The sequence below is a fragment of the Hydractinia symbiolongicarpus genome, chromosome 12 (assembly GCF_029227915.1).
Source record: "Hydractinia symbiolongicarpus strain clone_291-10 chromosome 12, HSymV2.1, whole genome shotgun sequence".
NCBI lineage: Eukaryota > Metazoa > Cnidaria > Hydrozoa > Anthoathecata > Hydractiniidae > Hydractinia > Hydractinia symbiolongicarpus.
The window spans coordinates 9,949,114-9,973,579 of NC_079886.1; the positions used below are offsets into that span (position 1 = coordinate 9,949,114).

Genomic DNA, 24,466 nt, shown 5'->3' on the forward strand with positions numbered 1-24,466 from the left:
AAATTGGCGGTTGTCCCCTGAAACCGCCCGCACTTTCCAGAGCTCGCCCGGAACATTCCTGAAATGCAATTCCTTGTAACAAACCATGCGGACGATAGTTGGGAAGAAGGCGCTAGAAGAGAAAGGAGTTAATAAAGTTTATATATAAGTTATTTATAAAGTAAACTTTATCAAAAACCATCAAAAGCAGTTCTTTTAAGAACTTCGCTACCACATAGTAAGTTTATTTTAATTTTTATAGTTTTTATGAATCATATTAGTGTCTGTTTTTTTTGTTTTTCGAGCATTGTTCGGGCCTATGCGGGTTTTTTCGGGTGAATACTTGAATTTTTTCAAAAAGCCGAACTCGCCCGAAAACGACCGCACTTTTTACGGCGTATGCGGCTTATCGGCACCCTCGTAATTGACTATGGTAATTTATAGATTTTTAGGATATAAGATTGAAAATGCATTGGAATTTTTTTTTATTAGCTATATATACATTATCTTCTCTGTTTAAGAGCAAATTTTACCAATTTTAGCGTCAGTGTTTTTTTTTCACTTAACATTTTTGATTGTCACTGTCTGTTGTTTATATTTTTTGCCTGTGCATATGCAAGTGCATATCCATTGCTCTTGATGCAAAATCAAAACATTATACCAAGTGGACAACCTTGTTTCCAAGTTATTTAGCCTAAAAGTTATTGACGTTGTGAGGTTTAATTTGGCTATTAACATTTCAAAACATAAGTTTTTGGTGACTTTACAGAAAAAATAAAAAAAAATACTTTGCCTGTTACATACAGACACAGTCTTCACATTTTTTTATATAGATTGTTTTTTTAGAAGCAAGTATGTTTTGTAGAAAAAATATTTGGACTAGACTTGAACCAATCTATCAGCATTTAAAACCATATGTCAAGAGAGCAAGTCAAAATGGACAAGTAATTTTGCATCAATTTAAACAGTCTTCATGGCAATGTAGATCTTTTGCTGTTATTCTATCAGGAACAACATTATATGTTGCATACACCAACAATAGAATTCTCAATGCTGCAGAGAAAAAGAAGAAGCTTGTAATATTAGGTTCTGGTTGGGGTGCTGTGAGCTTAATTAAATCGTTAAAGCCTGGACTGTATGATGTTACAGTTGTCTCACCAACAAATTATTTTCTCTTTACACCATTACTTCCATCAGTAACTGTGGGAACTGTTGACAGCAGGACGTTAGTCGAACCTATACGAAAAATTATAAAAAGGAAACACAAAGGAAATGATGTGCAGTATTTTGAAGCTGAATGTACAGATGTTGATAGTGTTTGTAAGAAAGTGACATGCCAAGATAAGTCAGGTAGGTCAGAAATATTTGTGTGTCTCTGAATTTATATCCAATTTGGTTTTTGTAATTTTCTGTTTTTGTTTTTATCGAAACTTTCGTCATTTTAATTTATAGGAGTCACTGGTGAAAAAAGTGAATTCAAATTAAACTATGATGTCTTAGTTGTAGCTGTTGGATCAAAAACAGCAACTTACAATAAAGAAGATATAGAGAAATACACACACAAATTAAAAACTATTCAGCAAGCACAGGAAATTCGTAAGAACATTATGGATGCATTTGAAACAGCTGCTATACCTGGCCAGCCAGAGCAGGAGATCAAACGACTGCTAAACTTTGTTGTTGTAGGTGGAGGTCCTACAGGTATACTTTCTCTTTATGTCCTCAGTAATTCAGTTAAGATCTTACTAACTATGTTGTTTGTGTCCTTCTGCTGTCAGACTGTTTTTGATGGCAACTAGGATTGTTTTTTACAATGGCGATTTGAATTTTCTTTTTCACATAATAAGCAATGCTTTGTATAGATTTTTTAAATTACGATTTACCCAAAGTTTTTGTCTGCATAATTAGCAAAACTCAAAAGCCATATATCTGAAAAACCAATATAAATTTTTCAAAAATAGATAAATGAACTAGTTTTGAGATATATACAAAAGACTGGGTAATATTTATAATTTTTAGGTGTTGAATTTGCTGGTGAATTGAGAGATTTTGTTGAAAACCTGAAGAAGTTATATCCACCAAATCTCATTGACAGTGTGACAGTGACACTTGTGAACAGCCACTACAAAGTTTTAAGTATGTATGATCAAGAGGTAAAACATTCTTGCTTGATCAGCACACATTTCTGAAATTGACATGCACATTATTTCAACAAGACTGAAATTTACGGTACAGAACGAAAAGTGTTAGTTCGAACCCTGCACTGATTATGACTTCCAACGTAAGTTAATCACTTCCGCCAAGTAAGTACCACGCTTGCACTCGTTCTATGTTAGCACTCAGCAATTACCCTCAAAATGCCAACAATTTTACAAAACGTCTTTATTTTGCTTTTGTTAATATGATTTGTTAAAGGGGTGGTAGTCTTCTTCAAGTCCATAGTTGGGGGAGTATAAGTAAATTGAAGTTGGTAGATTTTCTAATAAGTGGATTTTCAAAAAAAATTAATATGGAGGTGTTAATAGTTAAAACGAGAGGTAAATTTTTTTGAAATATGTGTTGTCTTACCGAGAGTATAATTTTTTTTTGTTATTTCGCTTTGCTTACAAAGTTAGAATTTTGTTTCACCGTCACATATTTTTGTTTCTGGAGCAGATCAGTCATTTCGTGGAGAAAAAGTTCAAGTCATCTGGTGTTGATGTTATTGGCGGTTGCTATGTTGTTGGCATGAACGATAAAACAATTTTTATTAAGAACAAGCAAACCAAAGAAGTGACATTACTTCCTTATGGTATGTGTGTTTGGGCTGCGGGTATTGCACCAAGGGAAATTACGAAGACAATGATATCGAAGATTCCATGTCAAAGGAACAGGTAAAGATTTTAAGTATAAATCAAATTTTTCAAATTCGAAGGAAATTTTGTTATCATATCATTTAATAAATTTATTTAATTAAGTGTTTTCTTTTAGATGTGCGGAAAGTAAGCCCAATGTACAATTTTTTTATATATATATAAATATGTTAAAATTTGTTTACCCAAAAATTCACATTTACGGTATATAAGTAGATAGATCATTCATTGTTTTTCAGCATTTACATTTGTTGCAAAATTGAAATCATGGGACATGATTATGAGTATCTTTTATACATTCATTTTTTTATCTTTAGAAATGCACTGGTTACTGACGCATTCTTGAAAGTAAAGAACACAGAGAATATTTTCGGCATAGGAGATTGTGCCACGGTGGAGTTCACGAAACTTTTAGAAAATATTGAAAACTTATACAAACAAGCTGATGCTGATGGTAATGGAGAATTGAAGCTTGATGAATTTGAAGGTTAAATACTTTTGATATCACGTTTATATGTTTATGTTGATTTTAAGGTAAAATAAATTCAACTTGAGATGTGCCAGTGTATAACCTGTGGTAGCGAAGACCTGCAATCAGAGTATTGAGTTTCATCCTTCATCCTTCGCTCCTTCATCTTTGCTCCTTCATCCTTCGCTTCTGCAACATGATTTTAAACAGCATGTGGTCCAATCAAAGGATATCGACTGCAAGTGGAATTGTGTTACAGGATATCTATGGCATGCTTAGCTTAGGGAAACAAATTGTGTTTAATTTCGCATTTTTGTCTTAACATTTTTTTTGCCAATTTTAATTGGAACGTTTTCCGCGTCTTGGAAGTTTATTTCCCGCGAAAATTTTCCTTTTCAATGCAGAATGGATATTTCTAGGTGACCACACCCACGATATTGTTTGGATATACCCCTCAGAGTATAGGATGTATATATTCTTGACATGTATAATAAATTGGATTTCAGTGTAGATTTCACTCGCACCATGATTAGTATTCTTTTAGATTATAGGATGAATATATTCTCAAGAAATTATATCTGTTTCTGTGCAAAGTTTTCACAGCATTTTTACTACTCATGCAAAATATTCTAATTTACTGTACCTTCGGCTACTCCTTCGATCTGATCACATTTTTACTTATTCATTTTTTTATTTTAGCCTTTCTAGATAACGTCAGCAAAACCTACCCGGAGATGAATCAGCATTTTAATAAAATGAAAAAATCAGTGCACAAGTATGTGATAAATGGATTATTTTTTTGACAAGTTTGCAAGGAAAGAAATACTATGTTTTCTAGACTTGGTTTGTTTCAAATCAGTATTGCGAATTTTAAATTTCAAGTAACTCGCGTATAAATTATAAATATGTAGATCTATATAAATAAATGATGAGTGTAAAAGTCCTTTGATTTAAAGAGAGAAAAATGTTTTAGAGTAGAATTAAGATGGCTGTATAAAAATGTATTCGTGTTGATATGCTATGATGTATTCTTTTTAGGACGTTCGCTACGTTAGACGCTAATAATGACCAAACTCTCAGTCTTGAAGAATTTAAAATATTTCTAAGTGATGTTGATAACAAGTTAAAGTCTTACCCTGCAACTGCACAAGTAGCCTCGCAACAAGGGAAATACGTTGCCACTCTTCTCAACAAGCATCCCGAAATACTGCAAGATGACCACTCTTCATGCGTTCCATTTACATACAACCATTTGGGTAGTTTTGCGTATGTGGGTGGCGAACGGGCTGTCCTACAGTTGCCTGTCATTGGATCGTTGACAGGCTGGGCGACAATGTGGTTATGGAGGGCGGCTTATTTAAACCAAGCTGTGAGTTGGAGGATGGAGTTTTTGATTGCGTTGGATTGGATAAAAGCGCATGCGCTGGGAAGGGATACTTCACGAATATAAGAGAAAGCAGCCCAAAGAATATAAACTAAATTCTAAAGATTGCTATATTATTGGCTTTTTAAAGCAACTCCTTCTTACTGAACCATTCAAATTTGGGTCTGACCAGTTGTTTAGTTTTTGTATATAATTTTTAACATTATCATTGGCAGTATAATTACATAAATTAGCATTATTCTTCAGTCAGCCTTAGCACTTAAAAATTAAAACAATTTTAAATGTTACAGAACTGATACAGAACCTTTATTTCAAGTAACCCTCAGATGGAATGAGATGTTTTTTATGATTTTCGGTTTGTCATTTATTTATTTATTTTATTGTGTAATAATATAGTATAGTATATAATCTTATAAGAAATATTCAGGACATGCAAATATATATAGATCTGTGCATATACCATACAAACTAGCCTGTATTCTATACGAACTAGCCTGTGTTTCTTTTATTTTGTCTACCCTTTTACGTCATTGCTAAATTTGATGGTGGCGAAGTCCCTTGCTTGTTCTTCTTACTTTTCCAACCACACCAAAATTTAGTGCAAAAGGTATCTTGACTTTACTAACCAAACGTTTAAGAAAGGGTCCACTTGGTCAAAACATGGCGCTATTACACTGCACAATCTCAGATCTTTAAAATCTTAATATCCATCATTTTCTGAAGTAAAACATCAAATTATTTGGAGGCATGATTCCCGTATAAAATAAGCGATATATTGATTCTTGCAATACGTTTTTGTCTGAGAGGAAAGCTTAAGAGGTTTAACTTAAAAAGACTGTTTTCCATGTGACGTGAGTTTTGATTTTGCGTTGAGAACATTGGACACGCATACCTGTAAGGAGATAAAAAAAAAATAACAGACCACGTAAGTCAAATATATCTTTTACTTGTTGGTATTTTTATGAAAAGAAACTTATTTTTAAAAATGCAAACACAGTTACTACAAGGATGTACCTATATTGGGCATGGACAGGGTTATTTTTGTTTATTTCGCAGAATTGATAAGGGCAATTTCCACTGTTCCCAAGTTTTTTTTAACCCTCCCCGTTTTCAATTAAGCACGGAAGAATACACCGTTTTGAAAAACTTTTTGTAAAAAAAACAACAACACGTATTTACATCAGTTTATAAAAGAGATCAACTCATTTTTTATTACATTAATATTTTCAATTGATCAAATGATGTTTGTTATCACTAGTAATTAGTCAGGGAGAAATGGGTACCGTAAAGTTGGGGTATGGTAGGGACAAAGTAGCTCTTTTCAAAATCGGCTATTTACGATGAAAGTGGAAACTTTATTTTATTGAAACATATCAACCCGCGCTCTATTTCACTCTTTAAAATTGCAGACTAAAAGATTAACTGATTTCTCACAAATTTCGCGTCTAGGCATGTAAACAAGGCATGAAATCAGCAATTCAAGCTCTATCAAATAAGGAACCACGAGAGAATAACTTTCTAAAAAGTTTCTCGATTATCTTATCTTACAAAAACTTCTGCGCTGAAACTAATGACCAAACACGAAATATCGATTCATATAAACTGCATACCCAATAAATAGCCTCACCCCATATGTACAAACTTGTTAAAATATGTATGTATGTATATAAATTTGTGTCCTTTATGCATTATTTTTATAATTTTTTTCGTTAAAAAATCGAGTGTAAGGTGTGACTTCATGTCGTCTACACATATTTTAAGCTACATTAAGTTTAAAAGCGCACGACGCTTGCACTTCTAAAAAGAACGGCCCTTCTTGTCCTTGGGAAAATGTGGATGGGATTATCAAGTATTTGCCTTCAGGAACATCTTTTATATCGAAAGCAACAAATCCCCATCTAAAAAAATAAATATTTTTTTAGACTATGTTATTATTCTCATTAAACTCACCAAACTCACTAGTAGCTAATATTTTTGCTTTGTCGTAGGATGCCTTATCTCTTCATTTTAAATGTTTTTGATTATTTAACCACAGTATAGGAAATAAGTTTAGATAATCATAATTTCAGGCTCGATCAGTAAAACTCGTATTAGGGCGTGACAGTTTTCACGTAATGCAAAAAATTTCTCAATCAGAGACAAACCTGTAATCTCCAGACGTCTTCTTATATTTTCCATCAATTGATCTTAGTTCGATACCGGCAGCATATTTTCTACAGAAAAGGTTGAATAAGGGTTGGTGTTATCGGAAACATTCTTGTAAGTTCTTATATTAAAGCGTAGGTTGTGCAACATGCATTATGCATTTTCCGTTCGTTCGACATATTATTTGCGTGTTAAGGTAAAGAAAGAACGTTATTAGCCGTTAAGGTTTTAACTTATATTCAAAAGAAGTAGATGGAACTCAAAAGGTTGATTTCTGGGTAGAATAAATTTGGCTAATAAGATCAATAATTTTGTGTACGCTAATATTTGCAAAATAATAAAAGAACGTTATTAGCCGTTAAGGTTTTAACTTATATTCAAAAGAAGTAGATGTGAAAGGAAACCTCTTTTTTAATCACACTACCGCGAAACTTATGTACATATACGAAGTGCAAGGGTGTAAAAGGGGTGAAAAAGATTGTACCTGCTTGCTTCGAGTTTTATTAGAACTTGTGAAGGCGTGCTTGAGATCAACTCCAGCGGAATTTTCGGATTACTTTCATAAGTACTGAAATTTGCACAACCACCAGCTGTGTTTTTCGTCCATGAAACGGTTATCTACACAAGAAATTTAAAACTTGCTTCAAAAACGTTGAGAGGAAAGTTAAACAACCCAAGAACAAAAAGTAAACTTGAAACTAAGAACTTGTGTTGGAAGCTATATAAAAATAACCAAATAAATTACGCGTACCTTCTTTTTGGATGTGTAAACTTCTGGTACGGGCGATAAATGGAATTTCGCTGTAGAATGTACCTTTAAAAAAGAAATACTTATATATTTACTAACAAACTGGCACAAACGGACGGACAGAGAAAAACAGACGGACAGGCGACTAGCACAGGCAGACGGACGGACGGACGGACGGACGGACGGACGGACGGACGGACGGACGGACGGACGGACGGACGGACGGACGGACGGACGGACGGACGGACAGACAGACAGACAGACAGACAGACAGACAGTGCATAATACCAACCTTTAGCGAATAATAAATTGTGTTCATTTTTTCATACTGCGACAACACCACTGTGTATTTGGAAGTTCCAGCAGGTGGCTTCATCTTGCATAAATAGTGCGGGGAATTAATTTTCGTACCTTCGATGAATCGGTTATCTGTGTGAAAAAAACAGTTACATAAAAAATTGTATATGGATATAATTTATACCACGACTTTCATATCTTTCACATTTGCAGAACCACTCATACTAAATTACTTTGAGATTTTCCGAATAACATGGTGACAGCAAAAAATTTGGTACCTGGATAAAAGATTCTTCGACCATCAGATTTATAAACATGAAGTGTTATAAATTCTTTATTTTCAGCAAAATCATCCTGAAAATAAATTCGTTAACATTTTTTGGTAGTTTTATTTAATAGATAAATTTCCCTTTAAATCATTGGCTTGTTTTTCTAGGTATATATGGGAAAAAATGCAAAAAATGATCCACATGAGACAAGATTTAAACTATTCCATCAATTAACCAGTCCATCAATTAGCCAGTGTTTTCGTCAGGTAATTCTAGATAGGGAGGATGAGGAGGGTTTGTTTGGGTTTTTTTTTAGTTCCGGCCATTAACATTCTGTTTGAATGCTAACGGAAGTTATTGAATTTTAACTATGATAAAAATTTCATGTAAATTTAAGATGTAGTTTCCAGTAATAGCCAACATCTAACGCTATGGGAAGCATGGGACCTCAAAGGATAAATAATAAAATTCAGCGAGCATGATGGCCATACGACGCAACAAAAAAGTGCTATTATAAAAATAGAGCCCCAAATTTCCGAGTTATCTGGCTATGTATTCAGCACCTTTATAGCAATGTTAGTTTCCCGCATTAAAAAAGTCAATAATATATATTAAATGGTCTGTGAAAAATCCCATTTAGTCGCACACTTTCTTCTAATGGGTATTTTTTATGCACTGACGGTGTTAAGTGAGTAGCAGCAATCTTTACTTTCACAACGTATCCGGAGCATGGAGGACCGAAAAATAATATTTGGAGATAAACGAAGAGTATATAGAATTACCCTTTCAGTTATATGGCGTGTTAACAATATCCAGAGAACACATCCTTCGTTACCTGCTTGAACTTCTAATCGATATTGAGGATTGTCGCCTGACAAAATAAAATGAAATAATGGGACATTGTGACAAACAAACAAACAAACAAACAACGCGAAATGTGTCTAAAACAATAGCTACTCTGTAAAGTGGATTTAAAATGAAAAGATGGAGCCATTCAGAAAAGATAAAAGCAATAAATGACAAAAGAGGGGTTTACAAAATAACAAGGAATAACTTGTCTACGGGGACGGGCTCCAAGAAGGAGGTGCTGAATTAGTGCACAGCATGGACCTGCAGTAATTATTTGAAAAATATTTAATGGAAAAGTAATCCTTCTATCAACAATTCGGCACACGATGAAAAAGTGTTCCATTTGGCACTTGTAAGTTTACCTATATTGTATGCATCTTTCACAGGACCTTCTGCAGCTTGCCATTTCCTGAAATCCACAACAAACAAACTTGTGTACAAACGAAAGAAATTTTTTTTCCAGATGGCTTTAATAAAAACATTTTGCGAATAAATTTTCGCAATTTTCATTTTTTATACAAAATGCAGATTTTTTTTTTTTTTGCAATTAGATGCTTTCATGAGGAAAGTATGAAATAAATGTTTTAATGGAAATGCTTTATTTGAATATTTTTCATGGAAAACGATAACAAGAAAGTGTATGACAAGAAAACACGATATCAAGGTTTATTTTTTACACAGCATCGTCTTACTCACTATCTGCATGAATTTCAAATAATTTTGCTATTCAATTTTTCTTTTTGCGGTTGATCAACTTTAGCCACATTTGCATACATTATTTTGCGATTTGGTCCAAAAAAAACCGGCAATTTTACGGATAGGGTGTAAAATCGCAAAAATTTCTGCAAATGCAAAAATGAACACAAACAAGTACAACTACTTACGAATGATACGTAAATTTGTATGGAAATAACTTTGGATTCCAGTTCATATAAATAACATCGTAAAATCTTCGAAGTGACTCCCAGTTGATCCAGAAAACGCCTATTGCAGAAGAATATGTATCTTGCACAGGGTCTTACAAAAAAATATGACAAAGTCTTCTTTCCAGTTAGTACACGGTTAAACAAAACATCACACAAGGTCCGTTCTTATCACCTGGTCAGTGCGATGAAGAAGACAATGCTCATCAACTGAGCAAAACAAGTCAAATCCTTATGTGCTTCATAAACAGTGTCATCAACGTTGCACTAAATGTGAGATTTTGTTAAAATATTCAGACTTACCATTATCATTTTGAGCAGCTTTAACATGATTGTAACGTAGTATTCGTTCTAACTCCGGTGTCCAACTTTCAGAATCTGTATCCGAGTATTTACCCTATGACAAACAATTTGTTAAAATTACATATAAACCTTCGCATGTCTTTTGTTGTTGTTGTTATTGTTGTTGTTATTTGTTTATCACGCTTTTTTTTATGAGAAAACCGTTTTTTGACCTGAGCCTCAATCTTCTTAGCAAAATTCCTGAATATAGCCTGAAATTTTCTTAAATTTTTTATTCCTCTATTTTCTCTGTTTTCTTAATAAATAACTTTGATAGTTTATCAACAGCTGTAAATAACATAGTTATGTATTTTATTTAAGACATAAATATCAAGGTCTCCAAAAATTAGCTGTCAACACGTTAAGGCTAGGGATTTTCTTAAGATTTTGAGGTTTTTGAGGCTCAATTTCTTATAAAAATGTTCTTACTAAAAAAAGATTTAAAAATTAAACAATGAAAAGAATTCTACATTACTAGTCCTAAAAAAAGAGCATCAACTCTTACCTTCCATCTTAAATGACTCCAAGGATTTTTTAACTGACACAGTCGTTTACCCTAGAATGCAGAAGTAAACATGTTAAGGCTTGTAGTGTCATTCTACGTAAAGATAATAAACTTGGTAGTAGCTTATTACACGACACTGTTGATTAACAGCAAATCAAAAATTTTTAGACTTATTTCAAAAACACTATGTTTAAACATTCATTAAAGAGGTTACTCCCAAGTAAATGCTGAGAGCGAATTATTCAATACCATACCTGTACTTTTTTCACATCCAACACCGCATATGCATGTGTAGGAACAAGTCCTGCTCTCTCTGCATCTGTGTCACTTAACATTCCAGTAGCTGCAGTTACTAGAACATCTCCTACATAGAGGGTGAATTGTTGAGTTGACTGTCCATAGAATGCAAAGGAACAGAAGAATTGTTAGCACAGTTAATACGGCTTTCATTAAAAGAGAATAGGAATTTTTAGATAACAACACAATAAAAAATGATAAAATCAAGTTGTATTGCCATTAAAACTGACGGAAAATAATAATGACAGTCCAATAACAGAAACAAAAAAACAAACACGCCTGCAGTGCAGTCTTGTGATCAACACCATACCTTTTTCCAACCCAGATACAAGTCTATCAAAAAGTACGTCATGATTCACATCTTCGGATTTTAAAGAGGCTCTTTCAGGTATCCAACCAGTTAAGGTGTTCAAATCTATATTCTAGAATGAAAAGATGTGTTTTACCATATCTGAATATTTTACAATGTTTACACCTGTCAATGTGTGGGTCTACTTACAGAGTTCGATCCAGGAAAGTCATAGCCACCCATAACCTAAAAATTAATGTAAGGATTGGTTTTCATGATTTAATAAAGAACATTGAATAATCTTCCAGGTAAAGTCAAGAACCTAGATAATAATTAGTATTTTGTTTCCAGTAAAGCTTATTAGTTTATATGAAAATTACTTACTATTTGGCATTATGAAAAACACACCGTATATATATATATGCTCATTGACCAATAACGTTACCCCCCCTCCCCCCCCCCCAAAAAAACACAAAAAATCAGCAACTCAGACAACCAAATAGTAAAGAGCTTGGATAAACTCGTGTATTAACAATAAACACTTTCACAATAGTTAATTTCAATATCAATGTCTGATTCCTCTTTACATTCATAAGTCTCTTTATCTTCTACTTTATGTATACGTTCTTAAAAGATCACATAGTATTTGAACTTTCATGAAATATTTTCTACACCTTGATTCGGAAATAAAAATAGTATCTCGTTAAACAGGTCAATGCATCTATACGTAAGTATTAGCTCATAGACCTTTTAAGTAGGGTGGTCTTATTTGTGGAGTAATGAGATAACACACATTAACCTAAATAACTTACTTTCATGTATGCTTTTTCTAAAAGACTGACCCAGAATTCATCTTCATTTTGTGAGAACGAACATAATAATTGGTTATTTTTTCCTAATGGCAATTTGTCATCAATAATCACCTACAAAAAAAAATAATATGAAAATGTGAAAGGATTGAAACATTCTGTTGACACTTACATGTTATATGCTTATTTCATCAATATAAAGAATAATGAAAAAATCAAGCGGACAAAAAATTGGAGGCAGAGTAAATTGCAGGTGACGTAGAATCAAGTTGCTAATCCATTTCAATATAAACTTAATAAGAGAAGATCACAACTGGGTCAATGTATTGACAAGTGATTAGCTTGCCTTTCTCGCAACACCATTGAATTTCAACTTCACCATATATTTACCACAAGGGTTAATCATTGGAGTGCCATCTTTCTTTTGAGGATATATAATGCTAGAAAAAAATATCAAAATTGATTTACAGCAAATATGCAGTTACGGCACAAAGCTAAAACAGTGAGAGTTTCGTAAAACCAATAAAAGATGAGCATCAGTTGAACCATTGTGGCACTGATTCAGTGCACTTTAACTTGGCTAAAATTTAGATATTGTTTTGACTGCACATGAACAGGTGTCTCGTTCATACTTTTTTAAAACTGCCATTGCTTCTTCATTACAGATAGTAAACAAGGCAATTTTCCAGCACGGGAAAACAGCATGAAGCTCTACCCCTACAATACTCACAGAGCAACAAAAGTTGTTATTGCATGTTCAACTTTAAAAGTATTAAATTTTGTTTATACAAAAAATATTATACATGTTAAGTTTTTTAATTAAATAATAAAATCCACGGGTTTGCCCGACCTTTATTTACAGCATTTTTGTGTCCCGCTATTGTGTGTCTCGTTACGTATACGGGTATTATTATATAGATAAATTTGATTATGTCATTAACAAGACAGTTTTTATGCACAGCTATAGGTGTTATCAACAACAAGCAATGATCAAAATTATTTTCATCTCAGATTAAGTAGATAGAATCAATAACTAAATTAACATCCCTTTTCAAATATTCACTTCCCAAAATGCAGCTAATCATACTTCTGAATAACAATAATTTGATAAGAAATACGGTTAATATGATTCTTCTGTCTATACCATCTATGATTTTTCTTGCTGTCAAACCAGACAACTAAAACACTCGATGAAGGCTTTTTGTTGCACGCATGCCACGATCTTCCAACAAAACCTGAAAAACCCTTGGACTAGAACACAGGTTTATTTATTTTATATTTCGATACCTGATGAAATATATTACTTTTCCCTGGTATATAAGTCATACACCATACAGATATTGAATCATAGTCCACATCCCCTGCATCATTATTTTTATCCGCATGGTACTTTGAATGTCTTTTTAAACTTTGTAATTACTTAGAGTTACTTCCTTTGTTGACTAGCAGAGTCCTGTCAATTGAGGTAAAAGGTAGGTTGTATGCGGCCTGTGTAAAAAGTGGTATGTTGTACGGTAGTGAGACATGGGCAGTGAAGCAGGAAGATCTTGACCGTTTAGAAAGGAATGATATGAGGATGGCTAGGTGGATGTGTAACGCCAGTCTGAGAGACAGAAAGAGTTCAGATGAGCTAAGAAGCAGGCTAAGTCTCCGTAGAATTAAAGATGTTATCCAGATAAGAAGATTGAATTGGCTGGGGCACTTGGAAAGAATGGAGGAGGATAATTGGGTAAAAAAGTGTAGAGACTTGATAGTTCCCAGGGCAAAGTCCAGAGGCAGACCAAGAAAGACTTGGCAGGAGGTTATAAGGACAGACTTGATACAGAGGAAGTTGAGTTTAGATCTAACACAGTCTAGATCAGATTGGAAGAGGGTCATTAATATACCCCGTCCAACCAATGCTAGCATGGAAAACGGACCTTAAGCCGAGAATGATGATGATGATGATGATGACCCTCATAACTTAGCATCCAAATGTTGCTTTTACATGTAAGGAACCATCTAGTTTTGTAGTAAAAATTTAAATTGTCACCTACCTAGTTATTAGTCGTTTTTTAAACTGTCTTTCATAAGCAGCACTTATAGCAAGAGATGCAACGAACGAACAATCTGACACTATGGTCTAAATCATAAAAGTAAATTTATTGTTAGATTGTGGTAAAACCTAAGTGAATTTGTTTGTCATACATATTTCCTGCATCAGCATTTTGTGCATACTTGTTTGCCTGTTAGAACGAAGTAATGAAATTAATCTGCCAAGGGTTCTGAAAAAAATCCGCAGCGTAGAAAAGTTAAATCTGTTATTAGTTTTCGCCAATCATCAGCAAGTAATTTTAATTTTGACTAATCTAAATCAGTGATTTCTTTAAACTAATAGCAATAAAATTATTTGGCATTTATAGAACAGCTTAGTCAACATCGACAAGCTGAAAGAAATATCTTTAACTACCACGTTGCAAAGCACCATTAATAAAACTTGCTTCATTCAACAGTATCTTCCTAGGGGTTACAATCAAGCCTTTTAATCGAAGGCAAAAGGCAATGAAAACATATCCAAATTCTGTTGCAGAACATTGGATACGACTTCTTCACAGACACTTATTTTCAGTACACACTAACAAGCGTCAAATGATAAAAAAGCTTTAAATACCTGTTTGATGCTGAAACTTGACACAGCATATATCATTTTAGGATCTTGGCAAATATCTGATGGCCTGAACAAATCATAAAACAAAAATTGCTAACAAAGCAAAATAATATTTTAAAATGAAATTTTAAATAACATTACGTAAGTCAATACCTGACCCAACTTGCAAATTTACTTTTCTGTTTTGGTGCAAGTGCTAAATTTCCACCAGGGTCACTACAATTAAAAGTAATGCAGACTGAGACAATAATTAATTAATAATAAATAACATTGGTTAAACTAGTTTTTAACCTGAATGGAATTCGATAAGCAAACCGCTCATTTAAATCAACATCCATCCACGGTGGGAAAACTCTGTTGTTAACATGTGAAGTGTGTCTAAAATAAAAAAAATAGAAAATAAACTTCACAGATAAAGAAACTATTAAGATTAAAGTATTGTTAAACAACAGCAAAGAAATTGATTCCACCATTAATACTTCATGTTAATGGCATAATGATGTTAAAAAAGTTGGTCCCAGGATTTTCAACTATCCCCATTAAAAATAATTTATAGTGTCACACAGTCAATGTCACAATGATAAATTTCTTTAAATTCTGTTTAAAATATTGTATTATCACAGGCTTACAAGACACAAAACATACACCACACCACACATTGTCCAAAAACCATACCACACAATGCGCAAAAACCAAGAATTCACACCACAGTTATTTAAAAAAAAAAATTTTTGGACATGATCAGTGGAGCTCTGAGACTAAAGAGTTTTGGTAACCCTAACTTTTCACATACTTAGTAACCTATATATTTCAATCTTTTCTATTATAACACTCTTGTCAAGATTTTAATATTCAGTCCTAGCAATTCCTCTTTAAACTGAAACGTTGCCCATAATTAATTCTGCCAAATATAGTTCCAGTGTTATTCACTTGTAAAATTATGCAGAAAAGACGTAATTATTGAAGAAAATGTTATTAACAGCAAATATGGTGAATAACTTAAATTTTACAATGGTCTTTATAGTACTGCACTGCCTGAGCTAAATCTTCTGATAGCATTTTCGTTTTTCTTTAAAATATTTCTCCTTTGGATATTTTTTCTTTCAACAGTGTTTTATGCATCAGAGGATGCTACCCAAAAATCTTTCAATATAAACAAAGGCCAACTGTTTAAAAAATATGAACAAATGAGCAGAAAAATCTGCATACCCTTTCAACATGACTAACCCAAAGTTCGTTTTAAAACAGAAGTCGTAAAACACTGAGTGAATAATGTAGCTGTTTGGATAGTAAAAAGAGGGTGCAGCTACTAGGCATTATTCTTCAGATTTTTGCAATAAAAAGGGAGTCTCAAAAATGTTCCCTATGTAAACTTTAAAAAAGAGGGGGCAGACAGTCTGTTAAATAAAAAATACCTCAACGTTTCAATTTCTTTTTTTGATAACTTAGGTTTTCCATCAGGAACATGTTTCAAACTAAGTCTGTTGACAGCAGGCATCTGCGCCGTACTAGCAGCAGCAGTTCTTGTTGCAGGCCTTGACTTGTTCCCACTTTTTATTGCTTCAGCCCTAAAATTATTTATCACTTATTTACAGCATTATTTCCATGGCATAGACAATTTTAAAATATCATGCTTTATGTACCTTCCCAAGGCTCCTGTTGTCCATTTTTTCAATTTATCCTTTGTTAAAGGATCTGAAATTTTCTTACTCTAAAATTAAATACAATAGTACTAAGTTTCATATAAAAACGTTTTTTTACATAGAATAAGATCATCTAAAACAAGCATTTTTATTCATCAACCAGTTTTACAAAATATTCATTCGTGCCTTTTCTAAGCACAATTCGACAACATCAGTGTATAGTGGTAGTGCGGTTTGTGGAGATCCATTTTCATCTTCAGACATTGCTTGAACCAAAAGAAACTCAATCTGCTCCATCTCTTTCTGAAAAAAATTAGATATCTTAAATTATAAGAATGTAAGAGCTTCACTATTTTATAAAAGAAGCAAATAGCTTCTCTAATCAAAATCAGGGTATTAAATTAAATAATTGCGGTTTTAAAAATGGTTGATATCATATATCCTATAAATGTCAAAGCAAACTTAACCTGCGATTCTGATTGTGACAAATGTCTTTGAAGAGCTTCGGCAGGGCCTATGTATAGAAATATAAAAAGCATTCATCTATTACATTTTACTGTTTGTTGTGTATAAGAATATCAGGGTGAGATTTATGTTAAAACAATAGGTATAATGAGAAGCCTGGTTAGAATATTGGTACTCCTTAAAAAAAAGTGTGTACTCTACAGCTATAGTATTTTTTACTGTGAAGTGTCTTTGAAGCAATCCTTGTAAGGTTTGCATTACCATAACTTTTCTGATGGATAAATTAATGTGAACATAAATATCTAACAGGATTAGAGACAGTCCTGTAACAAATTTTTTCAAACAAGTCCTTCTAGATTTTGTGCAAAGAAATACAATTCATTAACAAGAAAATATTGTTTACATTTCAAGCTATTTGAGTTTGCAAAAACATTTCTTGGTTTTCACATTAGAGTCATTTTCCGTTTTCTTATTTATTAAAACACCATCTAAAATGTCAATCTGTCAATACAAAATTCACTTACTGTTACTAGCTAAACTTTGCAAAGTTTCTCCTCGTTCGATGTACTGCAGTGCTTTGTTTTTTAAGCTCAGTAATGATGTGTCAAGGGCTATTGCTTTCAAAATAGCTTCTGAAGCTTCAATATAAAAAAATTGAGCCACACCATATTGGCCTGCTTGGTCATGAAAAATTGCTTTCTCAGCAAACTTTGTTCCATCCAAAATTAGTTGCTGTGGATCCATCTGTAAAAAAGTGAATTTTATTTAACAAATTATATATATGAAAAATTTATAACAAAAAACTGATTAACTAACAAAAAAATGCCAGTAGAATAGATCATTCAACAAACTTGTGGTTATACAGTTGAAAACTCCCTGATTATCTCTGACTGTCTTGCGGCATTTTTTTGTAGTTTGTGCACAAGTATGACACTGTTAATTAAGTGATCCTTTAAATTAAGGCTAAGGCAAAGACTGATTCTGTATGTCAGGGCTTATATAATTAAGATTCCAGTTGAATCCCTCTTGATTAAATTTGCAGCACTAAATTTATCTAAATTTACCTTCTTAAAGTCCAGGCTCTGTATAGGTATGCAACATAAAAAAGGCATAGGACAGGTCAGCTGTTTTGGTACTACAAGCTTCTTCTTAGCCCTAAAGGTTACTGTGAAGGAAAAAACCTCACTTGATGAGTAGTCTCATAAAAACCCTTATAATTTATCAATACTTTTATATTTTTTCTTATTTTCTTTTTGTTTCTGAATATTTGATGAAAGACGCACACACCATTTTTTTTTCAGCGTACGTTTTAAATTTTTTTCCCGAACAAGTGGTTGCAGACTTCTCCCTTTTTGCACCCTTACATTCACTAAAATTAAATTCAAAAAGGTTCCCGGATTTTTTTTCTAATAACTACGTTATGAAATTATTTGTAATTATATATAATTATTCAAAAGAATCTGTTGTCATAATTCGGTTAACATAATTTATTCGGCTTGCCATTACCGAAAATTTAAATGAGCTAATAGGAAGCCTTCAGAAAAAGGGAGTACAAACAAGAAGAAATGTATGCGAAAATTTACTAACAAGATAATCACAATCCCTTAAAAAACTAGCCTAGTTAACAAAGCTTTCTTACAGGTATATATATTAAAATTCAGTTTCTGTCATACAAAAGCTTAGATGCAAAAAAATGTGTCAAGGCTAATCCCTAATTCAAATCCAACAAGAAGCACAAAATAATTTATCAGAGAGGCCCAGAATCAAAATCAACCAATGAGCAAAGCCACATCTGACCCTCTTACTTAGCACAGGAATTAGTTATGGTGAGACTTACGTTTTTAAAGCATTAAAAAAGGATTCGTGATAATGAGCATGCGAGCAAAGAACAATGGAAGTAATTAATCAAAATTGCAGACTTTGTTCTGACTTTAGAAAATTAGTTTGCCACCCAGTATAATTTCAGGATGCTTTTGTGTTTTGACATGGGTTGACATGGCCACATCACTTTTTTGCTAGAAAATGATTTTTTAAATAAAGTATATTTTAAAGTAAAAAAGAAGATGCTTCAGGGTCTTACAGCATCCCCTTCTAACCGATTAAATCCCGAAATGCGATCCCTTGTCATCCTACCGTGGTGCTGAGAAAAGAAATATCAAATGGATATGTTGCTTGTAATGTTAAATGGATATCGCAAATACTTTCCAAATAAATATGAGGTATACATTTATTGTGTTCAAATTTTTTGTCCCTGTTCGACTAGGGATGGTACTGTGCAGGACCATTGATAATGTCAAGAACTTAGGCAGTTGTAAACGTAGCATAACAGAAATCATTGCAAATGGAAAAGATAATTTTAAATATCACTGATTACTGTAACAAAGTATTATGAAATACAAAGATAGTATTAAAATACGAAGTTAGTATTTTTTCTGATCATTTTCAACAAAAACATCAGAAAAATTTAGGCATGTTAACCCAACACGCAATTTCGTAATAAGTATGCCGCCATCTTTAATTTTTTTACAGTGGGACAAGTGGGACCAGGAACAGCTTTTCTTAGAGTTGCCAGCATGACTTGCACTCTTATTGTTTGTGCTGGGTTGTTTGGACACTGATCCAGAACAGCTAAATACATCTTTCCACCTAATTGTCTTTCATCTTACAAACCACATCTAAAAACTTTACAGAGTCAAATTTTGTTCTATTTTTCACAGTTCTTTTATAAATTTCCTCCTGAAATTCTTGTTTTTCAATGGGAATTATGCCCTTTTTGTTCAAAACTTCAAAACACATGAAAAGAAGGTATAGGACACAGAGGTGCATGTTTTCACCTAGCTATATATATATGATATATATATGAAGAGAATATCCAAGTAGGTAACCTCATTTATAGTGTAGTAAAGTAAACCTAAAAATAACCCTTTGGACAATTTCGGACAGTAATAAAATTAAGTAATTTTCATTCCAGATATTTAACCCAACCTGTGGACCATAAAAAACATGTTTTCTTAACTTTTTTCCAGAGATATTGTGGAAGACATTCATCTAAATGATAATTTTTAGACATTTTTAGACATTTTGGCCTAAATTTATCAATTTCGGACAGGTGTCCAAAATTTTTTTTGTTTTAATAATATGGACAATTTATCTGAGATTATTATTCTTTTTACAGAATATAAAAATCTTATTTCGTTCTTGAGATATCCTGTTTTAACTGAGAGGGTAAATTGAATTATTTTTTCGTAACAATTTTGTCCGCTACGAAACAGCCGTGAGTTAGATATGCTAATTTGATCGGGTAATAGTAGTGTTTTGCAGGAAGTCAAGGCAGAATAACTCAATCAGGTAGTCAAAATTAAGCGATGTTGTGCGCCTTACTCAATCAAGTGATACTTACCTGATTGGTCTAAACACAACTGACAATTGCCTTCATTAGTTGCCAAACTTTTGATTTTTTATAAAGAAATGACCATGCAAATCAACTGCAGTGAAAATGTTTCAAACTATATAAAAAATATGAAAACTTCAAATTACAATATATATAACTAGCTATATATACAAATTCTGTTCTAGCTATAATAATCTTTTGTTATTTCAAATTTTATATAATTTTTGCTGATAAATCCAAATATAGCAGCTACCCATTATTTTCCTGGAAAGAACATAAATATGCTGGTGGACAATAGTGTATAATTTTTTTTAAAATATATATATTTTTTATGATTTACCAGCCAACTTAAAAAAAACTAAGTAAGAATTCATTCAGCCTTACCTTTACTTATAATTAGCTAGTCATAATAGCAGGAAGTTTTCTTCCATTCACTTTCATTTTGTTGGCGTTCGTTCAATATTGGTATGTTGGTTTGTTGGTTATAGCTGTGTGTCACCCAACACAAATAACTCGAACTTTTAGACTAAAAAGACTGGAGGGTGCAGCATGGGGCGGTTTTTGTATGTTTTACCAACCAAAACTTTTAGTATTTTTGCTGACTGTTTTTTCTTTTTCAGGAAAAGTTTGTCGCGAAAAACTGGAAAAAAATTTCGTTGCTTTTCTCAGATAAGCCTGCGCCCCTATGATTTTGTTATTTATTTGCTATGGTTCTGAAGCAACAACAAGCAAACAACAACACTGACAGATAATGTTAGAGGCATATTTCTCTTGTTTCATGTCATAACTACACTTGATGAAAGGGGGGATGTCAGCTTTGGTATCAAGGGGGCCAAAACCAGATGCGTGCGTTTCCATTCTTACACTTAGTAGGACATATTTCGTGGAAACGTCTGCGTCTCTCGTGGAAACGCTAACTCACCTGGGAGGTATCTCGTGTAAACACCTGTGCCTCTCGTGGAAATGCAACCCTCTTAGCAAATCTCGTTGAAACGCCTACATCTCAGCGACTCTCGTGGAATCGCCTACAACTCAGAGACTCTCGTGTAATCGCCTACATCTCAGCAAATCTCGTGGAATTGCCTACATCTGCTATGGCGTATCTCGCGGAAACGCAACTCATTTGTTATTTACACCCCATTTGGCTGACAAAGGAAGCCCGACATCCTCAATTTACCCCAAGCTGAATTTTTAAAGGAGACAATTTTTCGTTTCGTCATGTTATGAACTTGAAAAATGTGATAATAAACAACCTATATATTGACAAATAATAACTACAATTGCTTTCAACGATAAAGCCTCAATGACTAAGGATTGTACTTTAAATGAGAGTAATAGCACTATCAATTTGTTGTGGCAGAAGCTGATAAACGGTGGGTAGCAAAGTTTTGAAATTGAATAATAAACCGACAGTAAAAGCTCTGAAATATGTTAGGAGGGGTATATAGTTAACAAATAGATGTGTGGGTAAGGCAGCTAAACAGTACTTTATATATTCAGTAAGTGGACGTAATGTCTCAAATTTTCGTGATGTCGTTGAGTCCTGCAATCCGAGTGCTAGTAACTCATAATAAGAAAGTGACCATCAAGGCATTAACCTTAAAGACATTCTTAATGAGGTTAACTAAATACTGGAAATCATTTTAATGTTACGCAGCAGTAATGAAGTCATTAAGATAATGCAGTAGCTCATCAATTATTGCTACATAATGTAAGATATATCACTTTTGCAGATTTATTAGATTAATAAATCTGCAAAAGTGATAAATAAGTAAGGCGAAGAGCGCCCCCCAAATAGTAAAACTGCATCAAATACCTCCCGTCATCGGGATGGACTGGACAGAGTCTAAAGGCGTGTTTGATATCAAGTTTTGCCATGTAACAATTTTTTTCTATTCTTTTAATCATCTCTACCGCATCATCAAAGAATAAATATGAGACGGAGTAATCCTCCCTCGATATGCCATCATTTACTGAGTAGTCTCTGGGTGATGATAGATCCAAGACCACCCGGTACAGTACCATCCTTTTTCGGTGCTGCAGCCAGAGGCTAACACGGAAAACCTGGAAGAGGTGGTAAATCAAAAGGTCCGACTGTATGTTCACAATTCAGCTCTTTTAAAATTGGTCCTGATACCTTATAACTATGGGTCACCGAAGACTTATTGTTAGAGTCACTAGAGGCTAGTGAGCAGTAAGAAAAACCAAGTTTAAAACCAAAATTAAAGCCGAAAACAATAAAATTTAAAATTAGCCTATCTGAGTGTCTTGCGCGTAAGGCCTCCAAAAATTTTCACATTGATGGGCGTGGTCACAGACCTTACAACTGAAAAAACTTACTTGGAACTCGGCGCAGAGGGCCGGAGTGAACAGCGGGAGAATGGGTGTAGCCTGTCACACAAACTCCATTTGTTAACAAATTGGCAAGTATCTTCTCTACAAGGTAGGCCGTTATTGTATCTGTAACACCAACCTCCCCACTTTCCGTTACCCCGTGAGAAGGGGGGCAGTCCAAAACCTTGCGTCCCCAGTTGACCGAAGACCAGAGGGATAGTTGTTGGCAAAATAACCATCTTTCCAGCAGATAAAGCAATGTGAGCCAAACCTGCCAGTCAGGGAAGATGTCGAGGCTGTTGCAAGACGTGTTCTTGCTCCTTGGATGTGGTTATTGAAGCTCATCCAACTTACACCACTTTTTGGTTGGATTATTTGTTATTTGCAGACTATGAGGCTGATCAGGAAGTGTGAACCGCGCTAAACTCGTACTGAGTGGCAAAATTAATTATCTGTTGATCTGTTGAAAACCAAACTGTTAACAAAACGTGATGAAGGAAATTAGCTGACTTTAGCTGTTCCTATTTTATTGACTATGGCAGCTTGGGTAGATGAGGCAATCCTGGGAGGCGGGATCTACAACAGTATTGGTTAATTACTTTGAGGAGATAAGGAGCACCCTAATTCATGACCTGTGACCATCCTTCTTACTAGGCTACCATTTTAGATTTGGAAGAATATCGGGCTTCTAAAGTATATCCTCCTATGATGCTAGTAGCCATCTCTGTGGACACTTCAGTACTTAATGCAATCAAAGTCAAGCCTCTGAACAAGGTAAGTGCTAACTTCAGCAACCGCAATTAACATGTGGTGAACTGTTGGTCCACCACCATATAAAAAATGACACTATTTTTTTAATTGATAAACTGACTCTATACTTACCTTACGCTGAAATTTCCCCGTTTTTATCATTTTGTAGGGAGAAAACTTTTACATAAACAATATCCATGACTTCATTCACCATGAAAAAACTTTCGTTTTGCTGATTAATTTCGAAAAACATAACATAAACATTCTCGAAAACGACAAAAAAGGTGAAAGTTTGTTATCGCGAAATTTCTGTCCACGAAGTATTTGGAAATATTGGTTGTCTGGGACACAGCCTGAGGTAGGCGACGTTTGTTATGTTCGCAGATGGATTGTTTCACTTATGTTTTTAAAAGATAAATTGTTCGCAAAACATCGCGGTTTTTGTCATGTCAAAATATTGTTCCTTTTACTTACTTTTCTTTACAAAAACGTTAGCTTTAGAGGAAAAAAATCGCTAACAGAAGAAAGTCTTATTTCCTACACTAGACAATATTATCCTTTGCAGGACTTGTTAAGGTGTTTGTAATTAAAAAGCAGCATCTAAACTCCGTTTAAATATAGAAAACCTAACAAGTGCATCAAAATTACTCACCTACTCAATTAACAAGTTTTTTCACTTTTGTTTGCTTACTTTTCACTTTTGTTTGCTTAAAAGTTTTTGCTCGAATTAAAAAGAGAATAAAGCACTCTGGACCGATACAAACATGGGTCTTGCCAAAAAAAGAGAGACACTTGGAACGAGGTTGTATTGGTGCAGCAAAAGTCGCTGCACCTGCCTCCCATTTTAGCCTGGAACTCGGAATTTTAGTCGCAAGTATGTGGAGTTCTCCTCTTTAGACATCGGCACTGTAATTGCGATGGACCCTCTCTAAAGATGGGCACCGGGATTTGTTTTTCGCCTTGCTTAGGAAAACAAGGGCTGAAAATATTTGCGACCATGTATTCCTTTGGGCGGGAAATGTTTGCGACCACGAACAAAATCCGCCCTAGACCGCCTGTTGAGTCATAGGCACCCCGCC

General features: G+C 33.8%; 3 protein-coding genes across 7 annotated transcripts; 2 read left to right on the top strand and 1 right to left on the bottom strand.

Moving 5' to 3' along the window:
* Positions 1-783: 783 nt before the first annotated feature.
* LOC130621742 (uncharacterized) lies at positions 784-5,176 on the top strand. The gene is made up of 7 exons (XM_057437085.1): positions 784-1,329; positions 1,432-1,680; positions 1,999-2,132; positions 2,635-2,852; positions 3,149-3,318; positions 4,000-4,075; positions 4,339-5,176. The coding sequence occupies exons 1-7, from the start codon at positions 834-836 to the stop codon at positions 4,748-4,750; spliced, it is 1,755 nt and encodes a 584-aa protein (XP_057293068.1). The 5' UTR covers positions 784-833; the 3' UTR covers positions 4,751-5,176.
* A 644-nt stretch (positions 5,177-5,820) lies between these two features.
* On the bottom strand, positions 5,821-24,213 carry LOC130621738 (calpain-7-like). Of its 5 annotated transcripts, XM_057437078.1 has the most exons (28): positions 21,226-21,414; positions 20,688-20,829; positions 20,313-20,418; positions 17,437-17,656; positions 16,915-16,961; positions 16,634-16,750; positions 16,448-16,515; positions 16,220-16,372; positions 15,096-15,182; positions 14,958-15,020; positions 14,808-14,871; positions 14,194-14,279; positions 12,504-12,597; positions 12,161-12,271; positions 11,559-11,594; positions 11,370-11,481; positions 11,017-11,126; positions 10,763-10,813; positions 10,219-10,312; positions 9,877-9,976; positions 9,355-9,401; positions 8,926-9,014; positions 8,153-8,228; positions 7,870-8,006; positions 7,581-7,643; positions 7,314-7,447; positions 6,829-6,897; positions 5,821-6,582 (listed from the first exon to the last, which is right to left on the bottom strand). In XM_057437078.1, the coding sequence occupies exons 4-28, from the start codon at positions 17,654-17,656 to the stop codon at positions 6,441-6,443; spliced, it is 2,370 nt and encodes a 789-aa protein (XP_057293061.1). In that variant the 5' UTR covers positions 20,313-20,418; positions 20,688-20,829; positions 21,226-21,414; the 3' UTR covers positions 5,821-6,440. The 5 variants fall into 5 exon arrangements, with proteins under 5 accessions (XP_057293061.1, XP_057293064.1, XP_057293063.1 ...); XM_057437081.1 differs by lacking the exon at positions 20,688-20,829; XM_057437080.1 differs by lacking the exon at positions 20,313-20,418.
* On the top strand, positions 22,571-24,046 carry LOC130621761 (uncharacterized). Its single transcript, XM_057437104.1, has 3 exons — positions 22,571-22,746; positions 23,292-23,411; positions 23,557-24,046. Exons 2-3 carry the CDS (start codon positions 23,343-23,345, stop codon positions 23,971-23,973), a joined length of 486 nt encoding a protein of 161 aa, XP_057293087.1. The 5' UTR covers positions 22,571-22,746; positions 23,292-23,342; the 3' UTR covers positions 23,974-24,046.
* Positions 24,214-24,466: the final 253 nt, after the last annotated feature.

Excerpts from the sequence above, each read along its gene's own strand:
- LOC130621742 (XM_057437085.1), top strand. The coding sequence starts at position 834 with ATGTTTTGTAGAAAAAATATTTGGACTAGACTTGAACCAATCTATCAG. Across the intron at positions 1,330-1,431 it reads GACATGCCAAGATAAGTCAG|GAGTCACTGGTGAAAAAAGT; the intron begins GTAGGTCAGAAA and ends TTTAATTTATAG. Across the intron at positions 2,853-3,148 it reads ATTCCATGTCAAAGGAACAG|AAATGCACTGGTTACTGACG; the intron begins GTAAAGATTTTA and ends TTTTATCTTTAG.
- LOC130621738 (XM_057437082.1), bottom strand. The coding sequence starts at position 17,656 with ATGGATCCACAGCAACTAATTTTGGATGGAACAAAGTTTGCTGAGAAA. Across the intron at positions 16,751-16,914 it reads TGTCACAATCAGAATCGCAG|AAAGAGATGGAGCAGATTGA; the intron begins GTTAAGTTTGCT and ends AATTTTTTTCAG. Across the intron at positions 15,021-15,095 it reads GCTTATCGAATTCCATTCAG|TGACCCTGGTGGAAATTTAG; the intron begins GTTAAAAACTAG and ends TTTTAATTGTAG.
- LOC130621761 (XM_057437104.1), top strand. The coding sequence starts at position 23,343 with ATGATGCTAGTAGCCATCTCTGTGGACACTTCAGTACTTAATGCAATC. Across the intron at positions 23,412-23,556 it reads AAGTCAAGCCTCTGAACAAG|GGAGAAAACTTTTACATAAA; the intron begins GTAAGTGCTAAC and ends ATCATTTTGTAG.